The 27,493-nt window shown below is 40.2% G+C and overlaps 2 protein-coding genes across 4 annotated transcripts in view; one reads left to right on the top strand and one right to left on the bottom strand.

Annotated features, from left to right (window-relative positions):
• Nucleotides 1–19,449, bottom strand: part of arhgef25b (Rho guanine nucleotide exchange factor (GEF) 25b) — a 39,123-nt gene extending 19,674 nt beyond the window's left edge. The window contains exons 1-3 of one of the 2 annotated variants that reach the window (XM_050038858.1): nucleotides 19,139–19,153; nucleotides 16,560–16,665; nucleotides 13,507–13,651 (exon numbers count right to left, since the gene is read on the bottom strand). In XM_050038858.1, coding sequence (XP_049894815.1) covers nucleotides 13,507–13,600 — 94 coding nt within the window. In that variant the 5' untranslated portion in view covers nucleotides 13,601–13,651; nucleotides 16,560–16,665; nucleotides 19,139–19,153. Of the gene's footprint in view, nucleotides 1–13,506; nucleotides 13,652–16,559; nucleotides 16,666–19,138 lie in introns of both variants that reach the window. The other variant, XM_050038857.1, reaches the window with a different exon arrangement.
• A 1,329-nt stretch (nucleotides 19,450–20,778) lies between these two features.
• Nucleotides 20,779–27,284, top strand: ankrd33ab (ankyrin repeat domain 33Ab). Of its 2 annotated transcripts, none has more exons than XM_050038252.1 (5): nucleotides 20,779–21,028; nucleotides 21,871–22,179; nucleotides 22,276–22,405; nucleotides 22,544–22,684; nucleotides 25,550–27,284. In XM_050038252.1, exons 2-5 carry the CDS (start codon nucleotides 21,919–21,921, stop codon nucleotides 26,398–26,400), a joined length of 1,383 nt encoding a protein of 460 aa, XP_049894209.1. In that variant the 5' UTR covers nucleotides 20,779–21,028; nucleotides 21,871–21,918; the 3' UTR covers nucleotides 26,401–27,284. The 2 variants fall into 2 exon arrangements, with proteins under 2 accessions (XP_049894209.1, XP_049894210.1); XM_050038253.1 differs by lacking the exon at nucleotides 20,779–21,028 and adding an exon at nucleotides 21,370–21,650.
• The last annotated feature ends 209 nt before the right edge of the window (nucleotides 27,285–27,493 follow it).

A 27,493-nucleotide genomic window follows, 5' to 3' on the forward strand; every position in this document is an offset into this window, starting at 1 on the left:
TGGTACATAATCCCCTGCCACACTGTTTTAATCACATACCCTAACATTAACATTTCACTCTGTTCTGCTGATCGTAGCAAAGTGGAATCTTTCAGGAGCCTCATTTTGTCGTTTTGGACTGTTCCCAGAAGCCACCATTCCCTGTCAGCACATTTATGTAAGCTGTAATCATAATAACAAGCTTTCAAGAAGCCAGTGGAAATCTGGGTCAGCCATTTGCCAAAACTGCTTGATAGTGCCATTAAACAAGACGCCATATTGACAGTGAAACACTAAATAATGTCTTTCTCTTTCTGCTTCATTTCAGTTCTCGTTTTATTTTCACCGGCCCCCTACATACAAGAAATACACAAATATTATGTTCACTGTTCAGAACTGGTGATGATCATTTGTGGTAATTTTATGTAAATACATGCACTGTGTATTTATCGTGTTAATATGCTGACTGTCAGACAAAAGTTCAGTCTCCTGCAAAACACTGCAGACATGTAAAGCAGGCTGGATTCAAATAAGACAGTAATTAAACTAATTCATCGCCTGGTGCTTCACTCATGCAGTCAACAACACAAACTCATTTCTATAATGGGATGATTAAGAGGGAAGGGAGCAGGGTCAGGGTGTGTGTGTGCGTGTGTGTGCATGTGTGTGTGTAAGCAAGAGAAACAAAGAGTGTTTGTGTGTTATGTGAGTGTGGTGGTGTTCTCGGCCGAGGTTTGAACCAGTGGACTCTTGAGACAGTTTGCTTATTTTCCAGAATAATCTTATTAAAAGTCCTGCTGACCAACAATAATCAACCGGTTTAGGAAATCAGAAGAAAGAAAAAAATAATCCAGAAAATTATGGAATCTAAAAGAGTGAAATCACACAATTGATGGAGACAAAGAAGAAGACGCATCACAGCTGCAAGACACTGTTCACTGGGAAAGAATCTACAGCCATGTTAGCAGCTCTGAGTGTTTGAACTAGAAGCTAACATTAGCATGCTAACATATCCACATTTAAAATGCTAACATCTTAATGATAAGCTGGTATAATGTTAACAGTGTTCACCATCTTAGTTTAGCATGTTAGCATGCTAATGTATTATTTGGCATTAAATATAAAACACATTTGAGGCTGATGGCACTGTCATTAGGTATTTATTCATAAACCAAAATACTGGACAATCTCCACTGGCCAGCTGCACAAAATACCTTAAGTTTTCTCCTTAAGTATGGCACTCCAGGCTTAATTACTCCTAAGCAAAGGGACTAACTTAAGGGCGTTGCACAGAGTCTCTTAAAAGAAATCCTTTGTTAAGAAAAAATGTGAAGGCATTTACTAATAAAACATACATTATTACTCATCAGTCTCCCGGTCGCAGAACACGTTCTCCTCTCAAGATGTGATTTTCTTCACTTATCGCCATAAAATCGGTCATGTTGCAATTAAGATAGAGTCAAAGTTAGGCTAGTTTTATTACTTAGGTGGGTTGCTAAAGTATTTTGTACAATGGTTTGACTACCTTTAAGGGCTTCCATAAGTATACCAACATAAGGAGAAAACCTTAAATACTGAAGTGAATATCGTAAGGTTACCTTAAGGAGAAGACTTAAAGGTATTTATTTGCAACCTTAACTCAGACTTTGGGGAAAACTTTAACTTGAGTTGTTTTGTGCAATGGTTTAAGTAACTTTAAGGGATTATTTAAATATAAGACTAACATAAGGAGAAAATCTGAAATACTTCAGTGAACAACATATGAAAACCTTAAGAGGGAAACTTGAGGGTGTTTTGTGCAACCTTAACTCTGATTTTGAGGAAAATCTTAACTTAAAAAGTTTTGTGCAATGGTTTAGCGATATTTAAGGAATTTCTTAAGTATAAGACCAACATACAGAGAAAACCTTAAATACTTAAGTGAACATTTCAAGAAACCGTTTTGTGCAACCTTAACTCAGACTTTAAGAATAATCTTAACTTAAGGTGTTTTGTGCAACCAGCATCAGTTATATTAAGACCGGATGTCTTGTAGTAGCAGCCCGGTTCTCTGAATGAAATCTGCATTGCTCCTCCTTATCTGAGGTTCGACAATCAGCCGGAGCCTCCTCTCTAGTGCCGTCATAAGCTTTCCCATGAAGGATCGGCAGTGTGATAACCAATAATTGAAGCAACCACCACAAACAACCTCCATGTAACACTGAAGAGCTGTGTCAGCCAAGACAGACCAACAACAGTTGCAGCAATTAACTATAAAATGTCAGAATGGCGTTACCAACAAACTACTTTTTGACCATATCCTCAAAGGTGTGACCTCAATAAAGACAGACCAGAACAAATAAACCAGAATCAGATACACACACATTGTATGTTATCACTCTGAGCAGAGACGGACATCTGGTCCCATTGTTCTTTATCAAGATCAGGTCAAACAGGGCCGCCATCTTACCATCTGTCAAAATGATACAAAAAGTGAACATTACCGCAGATTTTTCTACGAACACATCAGCGTTTTCTAAGAAGTGACCCTTAATGGTGCGTAATGGTCTTTGTGACATCCAAATCAGTGATGAACTGAGCCACTCAGCTTGTCATGTTTGTTTGAGACACTTATGTAATGTGTCATTTTCCCACAGAGCAACAGCTGGACCACCATCAGGAGTGTCAGCAGTGCGAGCTGTGAATGCATCCTCGCATGCAGGCTTTATGGACATCCAGATCATATTAAACATTTTATTCTTGTGTAAACATTCTGTCCATGAAAATAGTGAAGGTTAAAGTCGAACTTCAGGTAAAAGAAAAACATTCTCTGTGACCATTTTCAGGTCTCACTGTGAGGCAATTTTGTGTGCCAAACATCTTTTCTACTGAATACAGATTGATGGATATTTTGGATGAGTGGGGTTTGAGTCTCTTGGCAACCCCACTGGCTCAGACAACACACCTGCCCAGATGGAAAGAGATGACAGCAAACAGAACTACAACATTAGCAGAGGGTCAGACAATAATCCCATCTGCTGCACTGAGGCAACGACAGCTCACTGTCCGCAATCGCACTAAACAACAACTTTATATGTAAGAGTGGACACTAACTGAAACTGAGTAAACTGTTATTGGAGCATTTTCAGAGCCATTCATTTTCCTTTTTCCCAATGTAAGCTTTCACTGAAGCAGCATACTCCGCTACAGTTGAAATCACATCAGTAATGACCACAGTACGAAGCCACACAGCATCATCAACTAGACAACTGTGATCACATTCACAGTGAGCACAGAAAAGGAAAGCCATCTGTCTTAATTTTGGTCATGGCTATATGCAAAACTCTCACGAGCCACTACAAAATATTCTTGTCTCGCTGTTTTATGTTGGGGCAAAGCTGTGGTTAAGGTCTGGTTAGGTTTAGGCACAAAAAGCACTTGGTTTGGGGTTCGGAAAGATCATGGTTTGGGTTAAAATGATCTCTTGACATGGAACATGAAATCTTGTGGGAGCTTTTACGAATCTGGGGTTACCACCTAAACACAACCCTTAACTTTGTTTGTCCATTTTATAATTTCAGAGTTTTCCACTTGAAAAATGAGCGCTTCCTGACATCATGTTCTTTCTTTACACAGTTAGTTTACAGACCAATAATAAAAGTTGTGAATGATGACAGTGTGCAGGAGTTTACTGCTGACACACCTTTAATGCACCTGTCCTAGACATGCAGGTCAGATGTCATAATAAAAAAGTTTGTATAGCACTTCTCAAAACCAGCATCAAAAGTGCTTTATAACAAACACAACAATAAAATTAATAGTTAATATTTGACAAACCAGGCAAGCATAAGAAAAAAACAGGCATAAAAAATAAACTTAAGAACAACGGATAAATTAAAAACCAAAAATGAAACACCAAGAAAATCTGTGAGGACACTAGTTCAAATGTATAATATAAAGCTGTGCAAGATTTAAGTGCAACATCAAGAGAGGTACAGTGTAACCTATTAGTTAAGAGTAAAAATAAACCTAAAAATTTAAAGGAGAACTTAGAGAGAAACCTTTTGATAAATATAAGTCTTCCGAAGTGATTTAAAAGAACATACAGACATAGATACTGACAGCGGTGTGGTGGTAGCTGATGAGGTGGGTGTAATGAATGAAAGTTGTCATTATTAGAAGGTCCTGTCAGGTTATTATCTTGACCTCTTAGTGCGCATGTGCAAGCATGACATATACAGGAAGCTGAGGGCTGAGGTGGATGTATGTTGTTGACGTTAAACGAATGGCAGTAAAGTTACACGGAAAAGAACCTACGAAGTCGGCTCCTTCTTGGTTAACTCTTATGTCAGTAAGATAAGACATCTACGGACATTACAGTGGGTGTACGAGGTAGATGGGTAGGTTACAGAGGAGGAAGTGGGTGTAATCTCCTGGCTTTTCGGCTGGTAGGTGGGTAAACTGTAAACGGCCAGAGAAGAAGTGGAGATACCCTGTATACCTGTGTACACCCTCCATTGCACTACTGGATACTGATGTCTTCTTTCTGTTAAAACAATCCAGTTAAAGTTCTGACTGTCCTCTTAACCTTTCGAAGTTGTCAAAACCATGTCCAGAAATGTCCTATTAAAAATTAAATTAGTATCTCTCTCTGCATAATTTCAGGTTAAGTGGGAGTCTTTGAGTAAAAACTTTATAGTGGGTAACTATGCCATCTTCTGAATCACAAAGGGTAGACGGGCTAATACAAAGCACTTGAATGCTACTTTGAATGACAACCAAAACATTTAGACTTTAGGTTTCTGGTTTAGGTTATTGTTGAAAGCAAGTTGGTGTATTAACAGTTACAGTTAGAGCATAAAATCCTTTCACAAAGCTAAACCTACAGGGTTTTATAAGGTTAGGATATAAAGAGAAGATCGTTCGGCTCCTCAAGTCGTAGTGCATTAATAATTAACACATATTACATGAGAAGAAGAGTATACTGTATTTGTACTGAGTGCTGCTTCCATGACCTAATTTACATCTCGGGAGTCTCTCACTCTCTCTCTCTGTGTTACAGCAGATGGTTGGGAGACTGTTAACTACATCTTCCCCCACCAAACCCCATAAATGGTCATGGTCAGCAACAGCTCGAATTATTGAGATGCTGTTGGAGCTTCGAACAGCACGGTGACACTCCACCAAAGTCTAAGCATGACTAAAGCTTTGCACATGTTACGTGCCAGGCCTTCATCTGTGTGTGTATAGGAGCAGATTATTGTTGGTGCTTCATATTCTGTGCATGCTGATGGATGTAATTATCATTATTGCAATCAAATCCATGCATGTTTGAGTTAAAACGGCCTGCTTCACTTCCTGTTGGAATACTGCCAAGGAAAATACTCCTCAGTCCTCAGTCCACTCCGCTGTCCTCACCAAAACTACAAATCAGCCACGTTCATGTCGTCTGCGTCCACTCGCTCCTAAACAGAGCTGATGCACAGTTTTTCAATCCAGGAGAGTGACAGATTAATAGAGCTAAATATGCATGCGTGCACATCTTTGCTCCACATTAAACTAATGCAGGGGTTTCATTCCTGAACATGAGAGATGACTTCTAACATGTAGGTATGAAATCAAGTGGTAACCTCCAGCAGGTTAAAACTGCAGGTCCTTGAATGGCCACTTGAAGCTGGCTCCAAAAGCGAGTCTGTCCCCACAGACACTCACATTAAAATGCTCAACCTTACAGCAGAAATAAACATGTTTACAGCAACCCCCCAGGAAGTGCTCAAGGCTTTGAAGACTATTTTTGTAGTGGCCAAATAGTGAACTTACTTATCTGTCATGTGATGCTATGTGGCCCCAAAAGACTTTTTCCAATTGACTTACATGGCAAAATAGATGTCTGTAAATCTGTGAATTTTTTGGAGCATCACAATCCCTGAAAATGATTCGTTTTACTTTTAGAATTTGATCCATTTGGTCCAATGACACTTGAAAAGTCTAGAAGAGCCATACTAATCATATTTTATCTCCATCTAAATTAGCAGAGTGCTAACCTGGAAGTAGCCAGCTCGGCTTTAGTGTACCTGCTGCATGGTCCACACAGTTCGGAAACACTGCTGATCATCTGGGCACTTTTATATGTTTTATATGTTGAACTTTTTTGGTGTCATGTACCACTGAGCAATTTTCCCAGGAATTAATGGGGACAGCGTCCATAACTGTGTCGAGTTCTGTTTATACATTCACGCTTTACAGTTTGGTACACAATGGTTTTGGTCTCTAATTTTCCTTCATGACAGCTGTACAGAGGTAGAATTTGGCTCTAAAACCAAGATGGTGACAGCCAAAATGTCCAACTCGAGGCTTCAAAACAGGAGTCCACAAACCAATGGGTGATGTCAGGTGGCTACCTCCATTATTTTTACACAGCCTGTGTATGAAATTTCACACTACGTTTGCTGTGACTATTAAAAGTTTTAGGAATTCTGGCTTGGCAACATGTAAAAATACAGAATGGAGCTTAAGGTTAAACCAGGATCTGATCAGCTGATCTCCCTGTGCCTCAACTTCTCATCTATACAGAGTCTATATATCCCACTCCATACATTCAGGTCCTGCTGCTGAAAGCATTTATTTCTCAGTCATTGGCCTGCACCTTCCATGTTAATTACTTTAAAATATTGCTGCTTCAAAATGATCACTATCCACTGGCTAGCTGCCAATGCTGCATCACAAAATGGTTCAGTAAGTAGGCTAATACCAAACTGAGATGCACCCGGCGCTCGAACATACATTTCATCATCTATATTTCCATATATGTACAGATATCAATGTTAATGTAAATGCTTGTGGTTTGCTCTCTGTTTGCTCTTTGCTCTCAGCGTCTGTGACCTGAACAATTATTAGGTCAATTGCATTAGCTAGAAAAATACAAGAATGATTATGATTAATGTCTCTTCATATCACATGCGATTACATCCTGCACGTTAACAGCTGACCTAGTTACACTTTTCACAGTGTAGCAGGACATCTACTCCTCGCGCCACTTCCTTTTTCCCACGGCGTTGCTGGCTGCAGATGTGGGCTCTCACTCGTACGTTGTGGTCATCCCTCACAGTTTTTGTTTGTTGCTTAAAAACAACTTTCTGTCTACTCTGTCTCCCCTCACTGAAGGTCTGGTTAAAGTCTAAGTTTAGCACAAGACAGGAATGAGTAAGTGTACTGAAGAGTGTTAAACACAACACACCAGTTCTACAGGTGTTTGCACTGGCATCAGGTAGCTTCTGCTAACAGATATAGATAGAAGACTTGTCCCGAATTTGGCTAACATGTATAATTGTCCAAGTGTGTTCTTTGAAAGTGCAATGTGTAAGATATGACCAGTTTAAAACATTCAAAAAATAAAAAAGACTTTATCAACAACATGTAAAGAAGTAACAGTTTTGATGTTATGTCAAAGACGTCTATGTATTGTGTTGCTGAGATGTCTACTGAAATTAGCATGCTAACCTGCTAGCCACAGCCGGTCTTGTCTTGAAATATATACATTTTTATATAATATATAATATATTTTTGTGGAGTTTGAGTAAAGTGTGTTTCACAATAAGTTAACAAGGCATTTAAGACAGAGAGAAACTTGAATTCAGATGGTGTATAGGTGTACTTTTACAAAGAAATACAGCCTGGTCTCACTACCAAGGCATCAAAAACCACTACATAAGCAGTGGCCCTTGGCATCAATTATGGATGCACAATGCACCCTTTAGCGTCTGTATGAGATGCAGCAAGCTTTCAACGAACTCCAATATAAACCCATCTTCTTCACCATTAGATGGTCAGAACTACGGACGTAGTCTAAAGAGTGCGAAAGTCCGCGTAGGATGGGTGGGGTGGGAGGGGAGGTGGATGGATCCAACAAGCACAGGACTTTGACCTAGGAGATGGGCGTTTGTGTCCCATGTGAAACTAAAAGTCAACGTTGAGTTATTTTGTCACGTCAGTCGTTTGTCAACCACAAACTTTTCCTATCCTTATAACCAAGTAGTGTTGTCGCCTAAACCTGCATCATGATACAACACAAAAGGCTGCCCGAGCGTCAAAATATGACGAACAGGGATGAGATCACATTGGAAAATAAGTTCAAGAATACCTACATTCTTGACATTTTGTGGGTTTATTTTGTGTATTTACTTGACTGAAAAAGCTAAGAAAACTTGTACTAGTTGGTATGGAGATGAAAATAGTCTCTAAACTACTTTTAGTTTGGAATATGTGGCCACGCATTACGCATTGCATCTTAAATGAAAATCAAGTTCAAATGACGATCAGGTAGCCCAGCAAAGCCACCAAATGTAAAAGGTCAAAATGTCTGAGCCAACAGATGAGATAAGCTTCTGTATATGTAGGTTATCTGTGGTACCAAACACTTTTGTGCTTATTAGTCATCATGTTTACTTCTTCACATACTGGCAGTGATGACCTCACGCACACTGGTGGACTAATGGACTGTTAGTCATGGCAGTTTCTGAGTCACAGTGATATATGTGTAATGAGACAGTGAGATTGTTGGCAGGACTTTTAAGTAGATTTCCAAGTAAACATACTTTATCTGGAGGTGTTTCTCTGCCTTTATAAATAGCTGTTGGACACTGCTGCCAAATGAAACACTCAATGAGAGTGGTCGCACAATGAGGGAGTTATAAGAAGGAAGTCTTTAGGGGAGGCAGAGGGAGATCAGAAAGCTGCACAAACAGAGGAAGAAAGCCCCAAACCACATCAGAACAACACTAAAAAATAAAAGAAAAAGGCTCTCCTGGAAAAGTATTCCTGCAACCAAGAAGAGAAAAGGTATGAACGTAGAGACAAGCAGATTAGATGAAGAAAGGAGAGCTGGTGCTGTCCTGACTGTGGCTGCTGGGCAAAGCAAACTCATTCACAGACTCACAAACAGACAAATTCGTATTTTTAGTCACACGGGTAGAAAAAACCTTGTATAACAGCAATACTGACAACACATCACACAGGCGATGTGTCTCCCAAAGGAAAATGTTTGAGATGTTCTATTAATCTTTGCAATCAGAGGTGAGAAAGCGAGGCATCTCCACTCAAGGCTGTTTTCATTTTTTTTTATATTTAACACGTCTATTTTCAGGGTCTGTCAGAGCAGTGCAGCTCAGAGAAGAGCTGTTCTGTAATCACTCCCCGAGCAACTGGAACAACAGAGGATTTAAGGGTTGGGGCAGTAATGGGACGTGTTTGTGTGTCTATGTATGTGTATATTCAAGTGTGTGTGTGTGTGTGTGTGTGTGTGTGTGTGTGTGTGTGTGTGTGTGTGTGTGCATACAGCTGCCTTTGCTCTGGAGTCACAGTATTGTAGGGGTACGGATTAAGAAAATCACTCTATTTTTACATCCAGTCAAAAATGCTTCTGATATGAAAGCAGTAACTAAAGCTACGCAGGGACAAAGAGATAAAAGAGAACAGTCTTTACTGATGTAAGCTAATGTTTTCATCTCATATTATCACAGCATAGAGTGCTCCAGGAATGAGTCCTGAAACCCAGATGAGAATTAGCATTTTAGCACCCTGGTTCCCTCGTCTCAAAGTCAATGGGTCGTTTGGTTAGATGACTGAAATCAGATCTGTGGTTAACACAAGCTTAAGAGACTTTTACGTTTTGTTCTACGACATAAAATACATCAGTAAATATCTCACTTGTGAACTTTGAAGCTTCTATGTGTCTAAAAAAAAAGGCGGCTAAATGTGACTACAGAACATCATCGTGCTGAACACAGCTTTACAGCCTCATTGTGGGGTTGACGTTAAGACATCCAACCATGGTGTAGTTTGTTTATAGCCTAACATTAGCGTTTTACTTCTAAAACAGTACATAAGACACACACACCCCAACGTCCAATAAAGTGAGTGGTGGACCGAAGAAAGAAGAAAGGCAGAGGAAGTCTGAGGAAGAGCTGTAGGCTCGAAACATCACTCTGCATTAAAATCCCTCTAAATGGGAGATGCTCGGTGTGTGGATGTATTTGTTTTCTGGCTTTTTACTTCTGGCAAATGCATTTGGGCTTCAAAAATCATAAAAGTTGTGTCAATTTATGAAGATTATCTTGCTGAACAAAACATGGAAGTGTCATTTGTTTGCCACAGATCTTATTTTCGGCAATAATCCAGCATCCAAGGGAAAAATCCCTCAGGCTATTTGACGAAGGTACCAGGGCGAAGCTAACTTGTGCTGCAGCCTACTGGAGCACTCTTTAGCCTACAAATCCAGAAACTCTGCCACATATGGAGCCCTAAAACTGACTAAATGTTGTAAAACATTAACAGACTCGTGACAAATATAGCAATATTGTTGATTAAATAGTGTTATTATAATGGCGTGTAACAGGAAATAGGCTTTATGCTTTTCCTTCAACTCCCAATCAGTTGGTAATAAAAAAGAAAAACATTTTTTCTTGACTATTAATTAGCGATTTGGCCTACTCCTGTACTAGTAAAGGCATTTTAGCAGACAAGATCATGGTTACACAGCTAGCTACTGTTACTTGAAAGTTCACAGACACCACCAGTCTTCAGCTCTGCTTTAGCTTCTGTTAGCACATTATTACCTCAGCAGAAATCAACACAAACATTCAATATTATCAGCAGAAAAAAATCAGAGAAGCTTTCATCTCATAATATCTGATTACTGTCAGTGATGCAGAGAGAGATCATAATGAAGATATTCCATTCTGAGTCTCATAAATCTTTCCATTTCATTGGGGCAGTGACTCATTGATTCATGTGTTTCAAAGATTCAGTGATCAGCACCACATTCAGAAACAGTGCAGAGATCCAGATGTGACTCTATCACTGACTTTTGTTGAAACATGAATCATTGCTCTCTCTGTATCTGTAGCCTATCACATCCCTCTAAACACAGACTGCTGGCTTACTGCGGGGGAATCTTGGAAAAAAAACATGAATGAAACTATCTCTGCCTTGTTTTCTGTTAAATACATGGCCTTCAAATCCACAAACAATGATGCCACTGTGTCATCTTGGAGCAGACTTTCTAAAAGACTCTCATGGTATTTCATGGAAGCAGAGTTCCTATTTAAAGGAGTATCCACTCCTCAGCCCTGTCACTTTTTCTGTAACGATAGGAACAACAATCAACATGCACTGCATAGTTTGCCAACCCTATTTGTACCTCCAGTCCAAAGGAAATCCTCACTTGGCCCCGACGCCAGGGTCGAGGGCTGTAGCCCACAACAGTGAAGCCACTTGTCAACAAGACAAACACAACAGAATACAACATAGGCTACAATACAACATTCACTCATAAAGAGAAACCAAACCCAACAGGGACAAATGAACCCCTGACTAACTGCAGCTAGCAACATTACAGCCTGTTGCTTGGTTGGTACCATAAAATGTGGCTGAGGTTGCTGCTAACAGTGGCTCATTAGCAGAGTTAATATGCTGAGTTTCATTGTTTCAGCTCATTCTCCCTACATTCACAAAAGTAGACATTTTTTGGTTGTTGTGTCATTGTAACAGTGCAAACAATACTGTAACAGCAGCATTTTAGACCCAATAAACAAACAAAAGCCAACACAAAGCAAACATGAGAATGCTAATATTAGCCTGGACCCCCAGCAATCACTTTGTGGAAGATAGAGGATTCACAGTAAGACAAAAGAATATTAGCCAGGCAGGCCAAACAAAGGGGTTTCGTGAATCCTTGGATAGCAAGAGAATGACAGATGCGATGCTCCCTATGACTGGCTAGTACTTGTCACCTTTGTTGGTTGGACTGATTAAATTTATGCAAGAGGAGGGGGATTCGTTAGGGTTAGGATAGGAATGTCAGGGAAAGCCAATCAGAGGCAGAATAAGGCAGAGTATGGCCATTTCTTCGCTATTGTAGGATTCGCAAATTCACTTCTAAGCCTACATGGTGTGTGTGTGTTTGGTGGGGGCAGGGCATCTATTAGCAATGGTTGTCAAAAGTTGGACTGTAAGCAGAAATATGTTTTTTTAAGCTGTTACTGCGGGCCGAATTCACAAAAGGATTGCGTGGCTTTTACGGCCGCTAAACCGGTAAAAATGGAGCAAACAGATACGGTCTAATTCACAAAGCACGCGCAGAGGGTGAAATGCTCCACTAACTGCGCTGCCAAGCAGATTGCGTCTCGGTGCTCCGGTGTTATTTGCACGTATTTAAATGAGGTAATATGCATATATTACCTTTCTTTTACCTTTCTATGCAAATGAGCCTCATTGATAAACAACGTCTAATTCACTAACACCAGCGCTAATAGCCACACGCAGTTTGAGTGAAGTAAATAACGTCTTTAGAAAGCTGGTGCAAACTGGGCGCTCCTCTGTGGAAGCCTCTCGCCCAGACTTTCCAGTGATCGTGGCAGCAGTGATCGTCTGTTAAATCAGTCTGTAAATAATATTTTGACATTATTATTATAATCATTATTACTTTAATGGCATCCGAAGATATTGATGCGTTGAACAGGTGACAGTCTGCGGTCGTTCTCAAAACGCACTTCTGTCACGCACTTCAAAAGCAACTTTCAATAATTTATTTTACGAAACGGGGGAAACAAACGTGAACAAAAACGGTTCCATAATTCATATTAAATTCAAAAGATAACGAAAAAACAGCTACAAGTGAGAGGGAATAGTGATAAAGTGGTCAAACTTGGTCAAATCCACAGCCTCAACCCATCCGACACTGTTAGACTGACTCACCAGCAGACATCACTACATGAGGGTACACAGTATTCAGTACTTTGCCAAACACTTACCATGCCATGCGGCTTATTTCAATCAGGGGCAAATCAGGGGCAAACTGCACTCAGCTGCCAAACTTTGTGGGCGTGTTTACGCTGGTATATCATTAGCACAATATCCTTTGTGAATAGGACGTTAAGACGGAGCAAACTGTGGGTGCAAATGAAGTGCAATACAAGGTGCTATCAGCGGCCGCAGTTCATTCTTTGTGAATTTGGCCCTGAGTGTTTTTTATGATTTTTTTTCTGGATCTATAAATGCAAGATACCTTTAAGGTCTAGTGTGTAGGATTTAGTGACATCTAGCAGTGAGGTTGCACATTGCAACCAACTGAAACTTCTCCTGTGTGCCAAGTGTGAAGGAGAACTATGTTGGCCAACGCAAAAATGCAAATGGCCCTTTAAACGGATAGTGTTTGGTTTGTCCTTTCTGGGCTACTAACATGGCAGACTCTGTGGAAGAAGACCCACTATAGATATAACAGCTCATTCTATGGCTATAAGCTTATTCTATGATCGTTTCTTACCAATGTAAAGTGTCTTTGAGTACTATGAAAAGCACTATAAATAAAATGTATTATTATTAATAACTAAAACACGATGATTATAAGTTACATGTGATCATACACTAATGAAAACACTGTTATGAACATTATATTTCATCTCTGTTATATGTCATCCTAAATCCTACACACTGTCATCATCAGTGTAAACTTTACTCCACCGCTGGAGAACAACTGCAGCATTTACGTACCTCTAACTCGACCAAAGCAGCAGCCACATTTGCTGAGCAGTTTTCTGAACAGGTGCTGACACCCACACCCTCGCTGGTGGTGACCCCCTCTCATGATGATCCACTCCTGCTGCTAGACCCAAGACTATCAGAAGCAGGCATCATGCTGGATGGACACACACATATAAGCACATGCACACACAAACACACAGACACACACTATTCCTGTAGTAATACCCTGAGGATAGCGGAGTAAAACTGCACAGAGAGCTCCAAAGTCATAGTCCAAATCTGAGTAGAAACCCCTGGGATGAAAAAATGCTGCCTCTGTCCCATGATTTAAAGAACAGTGGGGAAACCCATAGAGACAGCGCTCTCCTCTGCTCTCGAGCCTCTCTGTGTGGCCAGATAGTGGACAAAGATTATGAGAGGGACCAAAAGTAAGTGAGGGAGCGACAGAGAGGCAGGGAATAGGAGGGGCTGTGAGGAGGGAGGGGGTGGTGGCTAACATGCTGCACTGCTGTGCCAGCATCTGTTTCCCAGTCCCACCTCCTCGCACGCCTCTCCCCTCCCCTTCTGCTCCCTCTCCTATCTCTCTTCACACCTCCCTCATCAGCTTCTCTTCTCAGTGGTCGCTCTGTGAATGCAATGAATGCAATGACAAAAAGGGACTTTTCCATTAAAGCAAAATTTCAACCAGTAAACTTCCTCTTAAACCATACAGCAAGCTAAATTAATAGAATATAATGACAGATTTACACACTGTACATACTGTCACAAGCAAAGACCCACTACCGCACAGCTGCACATGTGCAAACACAGAACAAGCACCCAAATGTATATATTTTAAGTCAGTGGTTCCAAACCTGGGGGGCTGGACAAAGCTGCTAACTGGGACTGAAAAAAATGAAGCCAGCGCACAAGTGCCAAAAACTGCAGTTCCTCTAATGGCCACTTGAGGCTGGCCCTAAAAGCGAGTCACTCCCTATTGACCCTCATGTTAAAATGCCCAACTTTACAGCACAATTAAACATGCTTACTACATGGTGCAAAAAAATTTATTTGGTCTTTAAAGCTAATTTTAACATTTATGACACCTGTACAGGGGTGAATTTTTATATAATTCACCTGTTTACATTTTATTAAAGCTTAAAGTTACACATAATTAAGGGCGGGGCCACTTGAGTGACAGGATACAGTCTGTGGTAACAAGCTGTCCGTAAGGTGTCACTACAAATTCACGCCTTGCTCCTACAGCTCCAACCTCTCATTCGAATGTAGTTACTTCAGGCTCCAAAAAAAAACAAGACAGCCTTAATGCCAAACTTGAGGCTTCAAAAGTCCATAAACCAATGGGTGATGTCACGATGGCTACATTCATTATTTTATACAGTCTATGGTCAAGACTCCTCCAGGGGGCCACAAAGTAAATCTAAGGGTTCATTAGATGATAATCAAGTTTTAACCAGCGGCAGCAATGTCATGATGGCTGGTGTGGCTTTCACTTTGTGAGTCTGTGTGTGTGTCATCATGACAAAATGTGGTCCTGGAGACACTTTTTTGGTAGCGGGAACTACCACAGAAGCTGTTTTGAGAATTTTCAAGTGTTTATGTCTGTCTGTGGATAGATTTTATCAACACAACAGTCATGTAACCACAATACAGACCAAGTTTAAAGATGGCTGCGGTGCGAGTAAAGGGGGTTAGCATCATTAGGTACTACCTGCTGTCTCAGCCACCTTTATGTTTAGAAGTGTGTGCAGATAACCTCTGATTCATAGATATGCTCTGAATATTGTATACAGCTCCTTTAATCTTCCTGTTTGCTTGTGACACTGGATAATCCGTCTTTAGTTGAGATGGCCACCAGGAATTAACATATGCAAACTGTACCGAGGGGTCATCAGTGGACATACTGTAGTTTCAGAGAAAATTCAAAAACCTTCCTTGGAAACTGACTTGACCTCTGCGTCTTTGCGGGTTTTATAGACAGACAAATTTAGAAGCGTGTGCACAAACACCACGACACTCCCCGTGTGAAGCTGAAGGTTTCTCTGTATGTAACTGACTGTATCACACTTTAACTTGAACACAGTAAAAGCAGCCGCAGATACTCAGATGTATGTGCACTCACAGATGAATAATTAATCAAATCAGATCAGCAAACATGATCTATCGTATGTTTTTTAAACTGGTGAAGACCCTCCCTCTCTGATCAATAAGGCAGCTGCCTGCTCTCCTTTGTCACCACAGGTACTGAAGCATTTGTGGATAAACCAACATGTGGAAACATCCGACACACAGCAAACTGAGCTGGCAGGATGGAGGCAGACCGATTTAATCTCAAAGCCAAGATTAAGCATTCATGACTAGATGATCTTCTGAGCGCAGCTGTCCAGGCTCGTAGCAGCCGGTAGTGTGATTCAAGGAGATTTATGCATAAACTCGTACGAACCCAAACATGGACAGAATCAGTGAAGAAGAAGAGGGGAAAAAAGCAGCAGGAGGAAAATCTGTCTCTTCCACAGCTGCTGTTTCTATGTGACACACGTATATTAGACAGCTCCCCGAACACACACGGACAGATAAGCACACACTCCCGTCGCAGGTCGACTAACACAACCCTGGAATCTCAATCCACTGAGGACAGATTACAGCTATAAAAATATCAAAATGCTCTTGCTCTTGCTCTCTTGGCCATGGAGTTAAGCTTTTAAAAACTCTGCTGACATTATGATCCATGAGAGCTGAAAAGCACTGATCTCATCACAATGTGGGATTATTGTGTGTGCATGCATGTGTATGTGGGTGTGCATGTGTCTTATTAGCCAATATTTAATCATCAGGATAACATAATGTGCTTTTTGTATTGGGGATGCTTTTAGTCTTTAAAATCTAAAATTCATTTGTGATGTTTTGAGTGCAGAGTGAAACGTTTTCAGTTAAAACCCTGAACACTGCTCTTCCTTTCCATCAGATAGCTCCCCACTATGGATGACATTAGAGGTGCAGAAAGCAGTGAACACCAGTGTTTCTCTACAGTCGCTAAAGACAAGTACAGCAGATGAACCCACCTTTGCATCGTGCAGCCACACTGAACCTCCTGGCCCACCTGAACTGCGTCTGGATGTCCTGATTGTTTTCATCTGGCAACAGTCTCTCCTGGCTGCTGTCTGAACCCTTACACAAAAGAAAGATTAAACAGTTAAACAAGTTAAATAAAAACACATTGTCCTCTTTATCAGAAGCATTTATTTGTAGCTGTAATTAAATCTGAATGTATGTGTGTGGCAGATTTATTGTAGGGGCAGGCTGGAGTCAGTGGCGTGAGATAGTTATAGCGGGCCCTAGAGCATGCTATAAGGCACACACACACACACACACACACACACACACACACACACACACACCACTGGCAACTGTGCCAGAGGAATCTGTTTTAGGGAGCATTGCTACTTTTTCCTCCTATTCATCTCTCTTGTCTTTTCCTTATTGCCACTTTTCTGTTTAAAGGGCACGACTGCTCACTGGAGTTGCAGATGTGCGCAGCTTGTGCCTAAAGTAGCTACTGTATTGTATCGTCATGTCACATGATCAAATACAGAATTGACATTAGGCAACATCAAGGGTGCGTTCTGAATGGCATACTTTTTCTTTTTACTTTTAGTAGGTGCTGCAGCTGCCCTTAAAAAGTATGTACTGTTGCATGCAGTATGCACACAATCGGGACTTACTTCTTTCTCATAACATTACATCCTGAACTTTGACCTTGTTGCTTTTATAACTGCTACCTTGGGAATAAAACAAACGCCACTTACCAAGTTCGCCAGAGACAGAGATCAACCCAGAGAACTCTGCTGTTGTTACTTTGCAATGTATGTTGATTAACTTTAAAGTTCTGACATTGTTATTTTTCATAGTTAAGTCCTGTTGTTGTTGGTGATATTTAAGATTATTTTGTTCACTTAAAAAAATAATATTCCTATTATTACTATTTGACTGCTCATCAGTTACGTGAATGTGCTGTCATCCATCATTTGGACTTCTGACAGCTGTCAATCAGTGGTTAATTGTTTGCGGCTCAGTCGATGTGACGTATCGTCCACTGCACAGAGGATTGTGGGTCAGAATAGGCAGAAAAGCATGCTGGCTTGCATACTGCAAAATCCGATCTGATGAAGTAGAAGATCCTGGTATTTTTGATATACTGCATCGCATCTGACATACTATGTATTGGGACATATGTAATCTTTTTCTGGCACACTATATTGGATCGCACAGCAACATACATGTTACCCCACATTCATTATTGCATGCCTGTATATGACAAAAATATCAAAGAAAAGACGAAAATATATACATACATATACATATATATATATAGTTTTTTCCAAGTTTTTATAGTGTATGTAGAATAAGCCTTTAATTTTGTTACAGATTGCTACTGACTATTTACCCCAAAAAGGAAAAAAAAAAGAAAAGAAAAGACAATCATGATGGAGATGGGATTGCATTTTTAGGGCATATAGCTCTCAAATGGCACCATTTTTAAGTTAATGTGATTTATTTTTTTTTATAAACACAGGTGTAGTTCCAAGGTGGTAATCTGAATCATTTGCAAGGCCCCTTCACCCCACGGGCCCAGTGCAACCGCACTGCCTGCGCTGTCTGTATTTACGCCCCTGGGCGGACCTAGTAGGACGGAAAGTGACTGAGCTAATTATACCATTTTTCCACTTTATTTCACCTCTGTCCACCCCTCCATCTCTGCCTCAGCTTAAGTGGTTTCTTATCTTATCTTAGGAATTTCCCTGAGAGGACTAAACTGACCTGGAGCGTACAGCACAACATCAAATCCTCGGCCAAAGAAGTCTGATGCTGAAGAATAAATCAGGTTGATTTGATCTTAAAAGTTGCTCCTAATCTATAAAACACTAAAAAACAAACCAGGGCTTGATTTTTTTTCTAGTTAAGTCCACAGAAAATGAGTCTAAGTAAGATGTTTTGATGGACTCACACTGATATGCACCTCGTTGTTTGTGCGTTTTCAAAATTAGAAAGTACTGCTACATAAACAGCAGCAAACTGTCAGCATGCTATGCTTTCTTAACACATGGCCAATGATAATTAAACTAAGATCAACTTACCATCATCCCTGTTTATAAGACTAATAGTAATAATATAATGCCTTTAACTTATGTGCCTTTCAAAGTACTCAAGGATTGCTGACACTGTTGAAAAACAAGCAGCAATGCGTCTATAGATCATTAAATCAAACAAAGCAGCAATATACAATGACTAGACAAAAATTAATAATTGTATAAACTAGAAGAATTGTGTTAGTACTGTATTTTTAAAAAATGTGTAATTAAGTAAACTGGATAAAAGCAACGATTTGACTGAAGCGAGGTTCAGATAATCTGACACAAATTAGCACATTTACAGAAGTTCAAGCATGCATACAGAATATTCTTACTTTCAGGTGTGGTCTTCCTGTTTTGTGTCATTAATGGTAACTCCATTACATTTACACAATGTCAGCATTATGTAAAATGTAACTAAGTTACTAAGAGTAGCCCCAAGTTGAGTTATACAAGTTTTTAGCATCAAAGTTTGTTATTTCCATCTCCTCATTTGAACAACAAACACTCACTTCATTAATCCTGTATCTCAGAAGTTGTTCAGTCCTCCCCTGCACTTTTGCCAGAGTCTTCATTTTGCATCCCTGGCTCCTCTGTTTGTCTTAACGTAGCGTCCTTTTTCTTCAACTTAATGTCTTTAAATTCAGTCTCATTCTTCTCAACTTATCCACGCATCTATAGCTGATCCTTTGAGTTTTACTCAATCAAAGGACACAAAGGTTTAAAGGCTTCAGAAAAAGAAGTCTGTTGTCCTGCCTGACGTCCAGCAGAAGGACAAAAGTAGACAGTTAAAGCTTCGCACCAGGTCTTTTTCTCCTCCGGGCAGATGAGTACAGCTGGTCAATTGCAGTGGGAGCTGTCCCCGGGCTCCTCTGGACAAGAGAGGGGTCAATCTGTGCGGACAAGTCCAGCCACGTCCCACAGTTCCCACAGGCTAATTTCAGTCTGTGACTTTTCCCAAAGCAGGAGTTTTAACTAACTCAGAATAGCTTTAGAAAAACTTTAACTGCTCTTTTATTGTCATTCAAGACCAGATAATGCTGCCTATATGATTCCCTAGTTTTAGTTTTGTCAGTCCTGTTTCATTCACTTTTATTCTACACTCAACCATGACTGCACTGTAAGTCCTGCAGTGGAGCAAGAAAAATATTTAAATCCTTAGAGACCTCGTTTAATAGAATGCAGATACATTTAAATCATGTTAACGCAGTTTGTAGACACATGTATCATCAGTTTCAAGACTGAGATTAGAGTGTGTGGACTGTGTGAGAGATCCCCATCCTGTGGTTCATCTGAGCAATATCATCACTCAGCCTCAACAAAAGCTAGTCTTTCACATGTTGCTGTTTTAACCTGTTGAGTCTGGAATCTGTCCCATCTGTTCAGAGCAGGTCAGTCACCACTGATGGGATTTGATCGTCTGCAAGTCAGTATTTACAATGAATTAGATTCCTCCCTCTTAAGCAGCTTACAGTTAACATTTTATACATCTACAATTGGATTAATTGCTTATTTGTGGACGGATCACAAATCCTGCAGGCAGTTTCTGTGTTTTAATAAGACACTAAATTTGCATAAGTTGACGTGTAGCTGTTATTTACACTCCAAGTTTTCTTACATGTTGCTCTGTTTCTCTTCTAATTTGTTTTTTAAGTTTCTAATTTTGATTTGTGCCATTTTATTGTGGTTCAAATGTCTCTGTGATATTTTATCAGAGTTAAAAACATGGGGAATCTACTTATTTTCACAAAAGAAAGAAAGAAAAAAGCAAAATAAAGACATTATGAGTGGAAAAATTGGACATGATGTATAATAACAATGATTTGCACATTCCTGCACATCTTTAGACTTCCCAAACAGACACTTAACAACATTAATTCTATGTATTCTTATATATTTTTTCATCTTCTGTTGTAAATGTTCTTACTTTACGTTAAATTCCCTGTATGTGTCCATCCTACTTGGCAATAAACCATGTCTGATTCTGGAGAAACTCTCTTTAATTTAGCCAATTATAGAACTTGTTTAGTCCCAGGTAGTATGGACAACACTGGGGTTGTGGTTAAAGATGAAAATGGCCAGAGCAGTACGTAATCCCCTCCATAAAGCTGTTGTAAGTGGGATGAGCTAAGCACAGAATCTGAACATACAGCGTCGCAGTCAAGACTCCGCAAAGACTCCTCCTCTCAGTTTTATGTCATCACGACGATATGTGGGATGGAAATGGACAACGTGCCGCTATTTACTGGCCCCGGGAGGAAACTGTGACCTCTCCGCTGCTCTGGAAACGCAGTGTTTGAGGAAGTCAGAAGTCGTCCAGCAAGAAGTCACAGAGGTGTGACATACACAGGCCGACACACGTGGATACATTTACATTTGCAGCTGATTGATTACCCTTTGTGGTGAGTGTTTCATTCTTTATGTTCATGTATAAGTTGGCTTGATCAAAGTGGTAGTGCATGATGAGGGATACTGAACTTCTGCATCTGAATTTTCACTTCTTTACTTTGGTTTCATGAACTTGTTTGTGGCATGTAACATTGGACATGTCTGAATTCAAAATTCTAAGACACTTTTCACAGTAAGAAGTGATTTTTATTTTTTTCGTACGATACTAAAACAATGATGTGTGCCTTATGAAAATATCTGGAAAACCCAAATCACTATTGTGTTGCTTTAATTTCACAGTGTCAGTAACACTTGAGTATAAGTGTAAACATTTTCATGTAATTACATACTAATTAAATTGTAGTAGTCATCAGTTTCAGATATGTTGGCTTCAGAAAGCAGCAATAGAGCCAAACCTTGGGTTGACTGGGGCCACATGTGACTGAGGTTATTCTGAGGTGGGTTGTTCCTCTTTTAGCCCTCCTGTATGTTCAGCACGGCTTTCAGATGCTGATCCAGTTACTCAACAGTAAAGGCACACTGAGCTCATGCAACCACACCCACTCCATGACACACAGATAACACACTCATAATCCCTGACTGACAGAATCATGTTTTTACCTTGTCAATTTGACAGTAAGCAAACTTTCGATCTTTCACTGTGGCAGATCTGAAGCCTTTTATATACTGCGTGTTGTGATTATCCAACAACTTTTTAACGTATGTGTAATTACAGGAGCTTTTCAGGGAGGATAATTAGTTTTCATCTCTAGAGTGCACTTGATTGCACCTTTGTTGCTATAGACAACATCCAGTGGTTTCTGCCAACTAGTTTCTATTTTTCATTTTCTTGTAGATGTAGCCAAAGAATACAGCACCGTCTCACCTGCTCTGCTGTTGGAAGATGGCCACCGCAGCAAAGGACCCCCACCTGGGCTCAGGCCCCGATGAGGACGACGTGTCTCTGGCGGGGAGCGGGTCTGATTCAGACAGCATCCTCTCCGATGACTCCGTGCTTCCAGATTACACACCAGAGATAACAGACGGGTGTGCAGCAGCAACACTGTATCGAGCATGTGTCCGTAATGACCCCGTTGCTCTGCGGAAAGTTCTGGACAGAGGGGTCACAAAAGAGGAGGTTGGAGAGCTGGACATCAACGGCTGGGTGAGAGTCTCATTCATAATGGTGATGATTCAGAACCTTTAAATCATAGCTCATAATGTCTAAAACACTCCCACTGTCACTGGTCCTCACCAACAGAACGGCTTGATGGTGGCCTGCTGCAAAGGATTCGTGGAAATTGTGCAGGGGCTTCACCACTGTCCCTTTATAGACATAAATCACCAGGACAACGAAGGCAACACTGCTCTGATGATTGCTTCCCAAGCAGGCAAGTCATACCTACAAACATAAAAAAGCAAAGTTCAGAGGATAAACCAGCAAAGTAAACACAATAATGATGTAATTAGACAGTTGCATTGACATAGAGTGCTGATCTGATCTCTGTACTCTGTGTTTTTCTCTACAGGTCATATCAACACAGTCATGTATCTCCTAAATTACTATCCTGGGATAGAAACTGAAATAAGGGATTGTCGAGGATTCACAGCGCTCATCAAAGCTGCTATGACCGGCCGCAATGACGTCGTGGCTGCCCTTGTTATGGCTGGTACGTAAGAGTGGGGACACAGCTAACTTTGTAGCACTAAATTTACAGATGATTTTAACTGTTACCTCCACCAAGGAGGTTGTGTTTTTGGTTCAGTTTGTTTGTGTGTCTGCAGAATTGCAAAAAAAAACTTCTGTCCTGATTTTAATGAAACTTGGGTGAAGGGTGTAGCATGGGCCCAAAAATGAACCCATTCAATTCTGGAGCAGATCTAAACAACAGGGCGGATTCACGAATTCTTTTTTACTTTTGTTAAGACTGCAAAATAAGGCATATGGTCTTAATGGAGGTCTGCTTGTTCTGAGTGCCCTTCCAGTGTGTTTGCTTGATTTCCCATTTATTTTTACGTGTCTTGGGAAACAATTTTTGTTTGTCACTCATTTTGATTAATTCATTGCACATACTGATGCAAACTCTCTGGGACATTATATAGAACTTGCATCATATCAATATATTGCATTTTATTTGATTAAAAAAAATTAGACCTAAGCATGTCATTCTATATTCCATATAGGGACGGCACAATATGCAAACATAATGATCAAAAAAATAAATCAAAATCATTTTGTGATTACTTTGACAGATATTGTGATTATCAGTTCCGATTTTAGCGGGAATGGCAATTTTTGCCCTTCATTTTAAGTGAAAAAAAAAGGATGATGATTTGATTTTGCTGGGGTTTGTACCAAACAAGCATGTTCCCTGACATCTGGAATATGATTTGTGGATCGGGGCATCTCTGTGGCACCACAATGCTTCATTTATATGATAAATTTAGATGATAAATGGAGCATATCGTGACAAATGTATATCTTTATAAAAAAATAAATAAATAAAACTGCAGCTCCTGCAATTATACTTGGCCATATTGTAATTTTGACAATATTTGGATTAATTGTGCAATACTATTGCATAGTCAAAGATTTCTAAATTACAGACCCATGTAACAAAATGCACACAAGTCTATATACGTACAGGTACATATAAAATAATATTCAGATGACTTATAGTACAGTTTTCTCACCAGGACTCCAGACATTCAAAAACCTGACTTCTACAAACCCTATTCTTCTTGGTCTCTTTCTCCACCAGTAAAAAAAACACTGACTTTTCACAACATTGCACTCATACAGGAGCTGCTCGACTATGATGTTGTCTGGCTTTTTTCAAACCCTGACATTAGCTCATTAACTGGGACTCTTACAGCTCTAAATGAACAGTTACAGCACTGGCTGGTGGAGAGAATAGCTGAGCCCACGGTTTATCCGTTCTTATTTGAAGCCAGCTAACTCTGTCCACGAGTGAGTGTGCCTGTGACGCCAGACCGGTTTAAGGGATCACTCTGAGGACATTAGCACATCTTAGCACACCAGCCAATAACCTCTGACTTACTACTCTTGCAGGCTGGTTGTAGATTAGCCACTTGCAGAGCTATTTGTGGACTGTACACGTTTCCTAAAATCTCTAGTCATAATTTATTGTTTGACATTGCAGGAGGGCGGCAAATAATGACTGTTTTCTTCATTTATGAATCTGCTGTTTATTTTTTATTTTTTGTTAATTCATACTCTTTTAGTCTGTGAAATGATAAAAAATACAAGGAAAATGCTGTTTACAATTTCTCAGAGCCTGCGGTAATGCCTTCAATTTGCTTGTATTGTCAAGTAACAATGAAAAATCTTAAGATATTTAATTTACTGTCACATATGGGAAAGAAAAACATCAGTATGCCATATTTGATAAGATGAAACCAGTGAATGGTTGGCATTTTTGCTAAAAAAAAAAAAAAAAAAAAAAGACAATTAATCGATTATTAGAGTAGTTGCTTTCAATCGACAAACTGATTAAGTATTGAAGCTCTGCAATGCAGCCAGGGCTAGATGATATGATCTGTATCATAATAAACTGCAACATTTACCTTAATAACAATATCTGGATTGCTAACTTTTTCTATGTTTGTTGCTGATATTACAGTGTTATTACTACTGTTATTATTACAGCAACACGTGTTCACAGTATGACAGCCCAGTCCAGCTGGACCTCTGGTTTGGACTGGGGTCTAACTTCTGATTAGATGTCACAGATTGTTCTTGCTCTTTCCAGTTTGATTTTATGAAATTTAGACGCTATATTTTATTGGAAGTTGCAATATCAGTACATTTAAGGTGGTATGACATATATTATGTTGGCAATGTTATAAAAGTGGTTTATTGTAAGCCCTAATTGCACAGGTGTAAATCATAAAAGTAATGATGGTTGAGTTTAATTTAGCAGCTTCAGTCTCAGGGTCCTGGTATTGCCCAAATTCAGTATAACATTGGAGCATTATTTAGCCCCCTTCTGGACAAGCTATGCTGACATAGTCGATACCAATGGATGCATTAGGTGGTCTAGTTTTACAAGATGCCACTACTTTGATGCTAGCTTAAAAATATTAGTACACCACAGCCTCTTAAAGACAGTAATATCGACCTCCAATTATTTTCTGCCACCAGAGGGCCCGAAAATACCCCTGTTGGGGATGCCACTGCATGTTATAGCTGAAAACACACAGGTGTACAGAATCATTCATAACAGCTGCACACAATTAAAGGGTTTCAGTTTGAGGGCCCTGGGTCTGTACATGCTGGCTCACTGGTACGGCATACTGGGACATTTACCTGGAACCTGGAACAGAACTATTGTTAATGTGATTAATGACACCTGTGCTTTTCTTGCTTTGACAAGTCGAAATGTCAGCCAAGGAAAATGCCCATTAGCTCTCTGCAGATCTGATTTACACTAAAAAGAGAAGATGAATGAATTTTCAATTTTTAAATGAACCTTTCTCTCTTAATTCCTTTGCTCTGCCACCTTTATGTCCAGGTGCCGACATCCATGCAGTAGACTCCACCAAAGGAAAATGTGCTCGGGACTGGGCACTGAAAACAGGTCGCTATGAGACCCTGCATCGTCTCCGCCGCCTCAATGTGCGGCCAAAAGCTGAGCAGTTCTGTGAGAGTTATGTCCCTGAGTGGCCTGAGCTCAAGGAGAGGGTAGCTAAGGCCACAGGTGAGAAAAGTGCTACTGAAAAAATCTCCCAGCGGCTCAAAAACACATTTGGATTCAGATTTCCTCGTGACCCCCAGGACAATGGGGTCTTGGACCATATGGTGCGCATTACCACCAGCGTCCACAGTCCACTAATTTCAACTGGATGCCGTCCCCTCTGCCCTACCAGCCCTCCTGAGGTGGGGAAGAGGCGCATGGCTGTGCCAGAGCTGGTGAAGAAACACACTGATAAGGAATTAGAAGAGAGCTCAGTGTGCCACAGCAACGGCTCAGTATCACGCATCATACCCACAATCCACTCAGCAGAGTCCATCTCTGCAACGTGCTGTGCCGAGACGGAGCGGCGAGGCAGCATCCTCTCACTGGCCTCCACCAAAGTTGCCACTGCATTTATTCCCCGCAGTATGGCAAGAAGGAACAGCATATTCCCATCTGGCTGCATCCCCAAGATTGACATCAGCAGGCCTTCAGAGGCAACGCCAAAGAAAGAAAAGAAGAAGAAGAAGAGGAGGGACAAGGGCTTCCTGGAACCGCCCAAGTGGAGGTACAAGGAGATCAAGGATGAGAAGAAGAAGGCTGAGAAAGAAAAGGCTGAGAAAGAAAAAAAGGAGAAAGAAAAAAAGGAGAAAAATAAAGAAAAAGACAGCAAGAAGGCCAAAAAATAAGAGTTGCCCAAAACAGGGCTGTGATGCAGTACGAGAACAATATGCTTTCTGTGTTCACCACAGGGTTTAAAGTGTTCAAACCAAATATCTCAGGCATATTGAACAAATACAGAACCTATAACCTAAAGGGAAATAGGTAAGAGAGGATATATTTTCTTCCTAAACCTGGATGATGGAGGACCTCAAACGAGCACCGCAGAGACTCTTCAAGAGGAGTTTGAACCTTTTAGCCTGTAATGTCTAAAAGTTTAGACAAATATTACGTATTTTTTTGAGTTAGGATAGGAAAAAAAGTTTATTTTTTCATGGTTATGTGTAAATGTAAAGTATCAAAAAGACTAAATGGGCTTTTTTAATAATTACAACAACCCCTGTTTACTGATTCAGTTTGACAGGTGCTACACTCTATGGTATCTACCTCATCATTCATATAGTAGCCTATACCTGTGTATCCTTCTCCTATATGCAAGATGTAAATATAGAATCACGTAGCTTTGTCATAGCTCATTTGTATTGTTATGTAATATTGTTACCCGCCATGACAGCAGAACTGGTATTGTCTTTACCCTGAGGCTTTGTTTGTTTCATCATGACAAAATGTGGTCCTGGAGAGAATGGTCCTCCCACTTCACGCTCCAGGCCCACACTCATTTTAAGTCGTGTATCGGTGTCCCAGCTGGTGTGATCCCATTGAATAAAGGTCTCTAGTTTTATGTATTTTTGTAAATAACTATTCAAAAATCACTTGTAAATACTGTACAGTGTGTAGCAAACATGTATCATGAAGGGTCTGTTTTATCCTCCAGTTTTAATGCCACTCTCTGACATTGCCAATGACGTCTTCACATCTCTCCTGCTTTTATTAACTCTATGAGAAATTACAAATAAATATAGAACAGCCAAAGTTTCAATTCAGTCAATTCATTCATTTGTTGGTGTTTAAAGTAGCACTAGTAGTCAATATTGTCTAGACTGACAGTGGATCAAATGACTGTGTGCAACCTATGGGGCTGAAAAATTATGCCAAAATGAAAGCACCAAAAACTGCACTTCTTTAAACGGCCACTTCAGGTTGATCCATAGTTAAAATGCC

Source organism: Epinephelus moara, chromosome 24, assembly GCF_006386435.1.
Source record: "Epinephelus moara isolate mb chromosome 24, YSFRI_EMoa_1.0, whole genome shotgun sequence".
NCBI lineage: Eukaryota > Metazoa > Chordata > Actinopteri > Perciformes > Serranidae > Epinephelus > Epinephelus moara.

Coding starts and splice junctions, on each gene's coding strand:
- ankrd33ab (XM_050038252.1), top strand. CDS start 21,919: ATGGCCACCGCAGCAAAGGACCCCCACCTGGGCTCAGGCCCCGATGAG. Junction 22,180..22,275: donor AGCTGGACATCAACGGCTGG/GTGAGAGTCTCA, acceptor CCTCACCAACAG/AACGGCTTGATGGTGGCCTG. Junction 22,685..25,549: donor GGCTGCCCTTGTTATGGCTG/GTACGTAAGAGT, acceptor CTTTATGTCCAG/GTGCCGACATCCATGCAGTA.